Source organism: Octopus bimaculoides, chromosome 13 (assembly GCF_001194135.2).
Source record: "Octopus bimaculoides isolate UCB-OBI-ISO-001 chromosome 13, ASM119413v2, whole genome shotgun sequence".
Lineage (NCBI taxonomy): Eukaryota > Metazoa > Mollusca > Cephalopoda > Octopoda > Octopodidae > Octopus > Octopus bimaculoides.
Window position 1 is genome coordinate 8,378,122 of NC_068993.1, and position 2,839 is coordinate 8,380,960.

At 37.6% G+C, this 2,839-nt stretch overlaps 1 protein-coding gene across 3 annotated transcripts in view; it reads right to left on the reverse strand.

Annotated features, from left to right (window-relative positions):
* The window catches only part of LOC106876298 (uncharacterized), a 19,117-nt gene extending 17,284 nt beyond the window's left edge, over positions 1 to 1,833 (reverse strand). For all 3 annotated transcript variants that reach the window (XM_052972315.1, XM_052972316.1, XM_014924793.2), the window contains exon 1: positions 1,679 to 1,833. In XM_052972315.1, the coding sequence (XP_052828275.1) occupies positions 1,679 to 1,769 (91 nt within the window). In that variant the 5' untranslated portion in view covers positions 1,770 to 1,833. The remainder of the gene's footprint in view (positions 1 to 1,678) is intronic.
* Positions 1,834 to 2,839: the final 1,006 nt, after the last annotated feature.

The following is a 2,839-nucleotide window of genomic DNA, read 5'->3' on the forward strand; positions in this document are numbered from 1 at the left end:
TATATATATATATATATATATGTATGTATATAAGTATATATGTATAGTTTAGGACAATCAGTAAGTTGTCATAATAGGACTCAGAGTTTCAAATTCCGGAGCTAAGAGCTACGATACTTTTTCATCGGCTATTGTGATATAATAGCCGACAAGAATGCAAGATTATATGGAATGCTAGAGGGTAATGTAAAAGTGATATCAGTGGTGATCGGAGCGTTGGGCTCAATCCCACTGAAACTTCAAAACTTCTTAAGGCAACTGGAAATCTCATGCAAGATCGATGTCTTGCAAAAAGCAGCCTTATTGGGCACAGCGCACATCTTAAGGAAAGTATTATCTGTCTGAGGCTCTTGTTGTGGTTTGACAGACGACTAAAGACACCGGTGTATTTTTACCTACACTTTCTTACGAAGGAATAATAATAATAATAATAATAATAATAATAATAATAATAATAATAATAATAATAATAATAATAATAATGATAATGATGATAATAATAATAATAATAATAATAATAATAATAATAATAATAATAATAATAATAAATGCCCGGATGCAGTACCAGGCAGTGGGTCTCCTGGCTTCTGATCTCAATTGATTGCAAGTGTTATCATGTACATTGATTTGTCTTTGTATAAAAGATGGGCTACAGCAAATATTCTGCTCAATACCACAGATTTGCTTGTCAGTTGTTTGACCGTAACCAGTTGCGCATGACCCCTGGTAGCTGACGATATGTGCATCTCCGATCATGAGCAGAAGTAGTGGGGGAGCATCATAGCCATGTGTTGAGAGGAATTCTTTGGGGTTTGAATAATTCACCTTTGGAAACATTGGTATTTTGCTCAACATCCTTAAACAAACCGTTTCAGGGACCTTTTGAGTGGGATGGGCTACTCGACCTGAAGATAATTCTAACTGGGCCCCACCTGCGTGGTCATGCGCTATTTATCCTGATATGAGATCTCCATGTCGCGCACATATGGTTGTGATGCATGTGCCTGGTGTACCCTTATCAGACTGGTAGTCATGATGGGTAGAATAGGCTTCGTATATTTGACCCCAGTGTCACTTTGATGGCAAGGACTGCTCTCTCACTCAATAATAATAATAATAATAATAATAATAATAATAATAATAATAATAAACGGGCTGATTACTACCTAGCTCAAATACCAGGAAATCCCAAAATGGCTGAAGTTCAAAAGATAGTGCTCATGGGAACTGCCCATATCCTACGTAAAATACAGCGTAACGGGCTGATTACTACCTAGCTCAAATTCCAGGAAACCCCAAAATGGCTGAAGTTCAAAAGATAGTGCTCATGGGAGCTGCCCATATCCTACGTAAAATACTGTCCATGTGATCTCAAATTTCTCTAGAACAACACTGTACAAATTCAAATATATGGTACCCTAGGCATAACACCTACATGAACTTCTAACTTGTTGTCTCTTGAGGTCTCTGAGTGAGACTTGGATCCAACTTGTACAAATGCAAAGCAAAAGTCAAACATAAAATAATAATAATAATAATATTGATGATGATGATGATGATGATGATGATGATGGACAACCCAATATATATATATGTATGCATGTATGTATGTATGTATAAATATACATAAAATACACATTTTCAAATATGAATGCATATATTAAAAGACATTACTTACTTTTTGCCAATTCCCTCAGAACATAAGAATATGCCAATGTCAAACAAGACAGCATCACGAAGAGGACATATGCTACTGTAACGGACTTCATGGTTGATGTCGGGTCAGTATCTGTAACCTTCGTCAGTTTAGTCTTTGAGACAACTCCAGTTCAAAGTGTCCCGTCTCTCTATTTATATGGGCATGCATATGTGGGGGGTGAGGGTGGAGCGTATTGTGGGTTTTGTGATTGTAGTGCCAGAAGGTTGTGGCTTTGTGTGAACGTGTGTGCGTGTGTCTGCGTGTGTCTGCGTGTGTGTGTGTGTGTGTGTGTGTGTGTGTGTGTGTGTGTGTGTGTGTGTGTGTGTGTGTGTGTGTGTGTGTGTGTGTGTGTGCTTGAGTGTGTTTCATGACGAACATATACATTTTTGCTGATATGCATTCATATACGAGTATATACTTAAAAGAAAGGGGAAATGACAAAGGTACTGGGACAAAATGAGAGAGAGGGAATGGGAGAGAGAGTGGCGGGGGTGGAGAAAGAGAAGGAGAGAGTGAAGAGGGAGAGAAGGAGAATGAATGAATGAATGAATGAAGGGCAGAGGAAAAAGCTATAGAAAGACAGAAAAGTGAGTAAAGAGGGAGAGAATATATAAGTGTTGAAAGAGACAATTGAAATTATATCAAAACCAATTAGATAATAGAAAAATAGGCGGAGAGGACACGTGTACTGGAGTGAAAAGAGGGAGGGATATATACACAGAGATATTGTGAGAGAGAGAAAGAAAGAAAGAGAGTGTGAGGGGGATGGGGAGGGTGAGAGACATGGTAGTGGTCAGGACCGATAAGGGGTCATGACATATTTCCGTGAAGGGCGTGTCCCTGACTATTGTAATAAGTTTGATTTTTGGGTAACTTCCATGAAGTGTAAAACACGCACGCATATACACGGATATTACTATGTGCGTGTGTAACTGAATGTGATGGCATATTTGTGTGCGCGCGTGTGCATAAGTGAGTGTGTATGTTTGTATACATATATGAACTATGTATGCATGGATGGATGGATGGTTGTATGGATAGATGGATGTATATTAATGCTCATATGTATAGATACAGATATGGATTTATATCTGTGTTATATATATATATATATATATATATATATATATATATATAGAT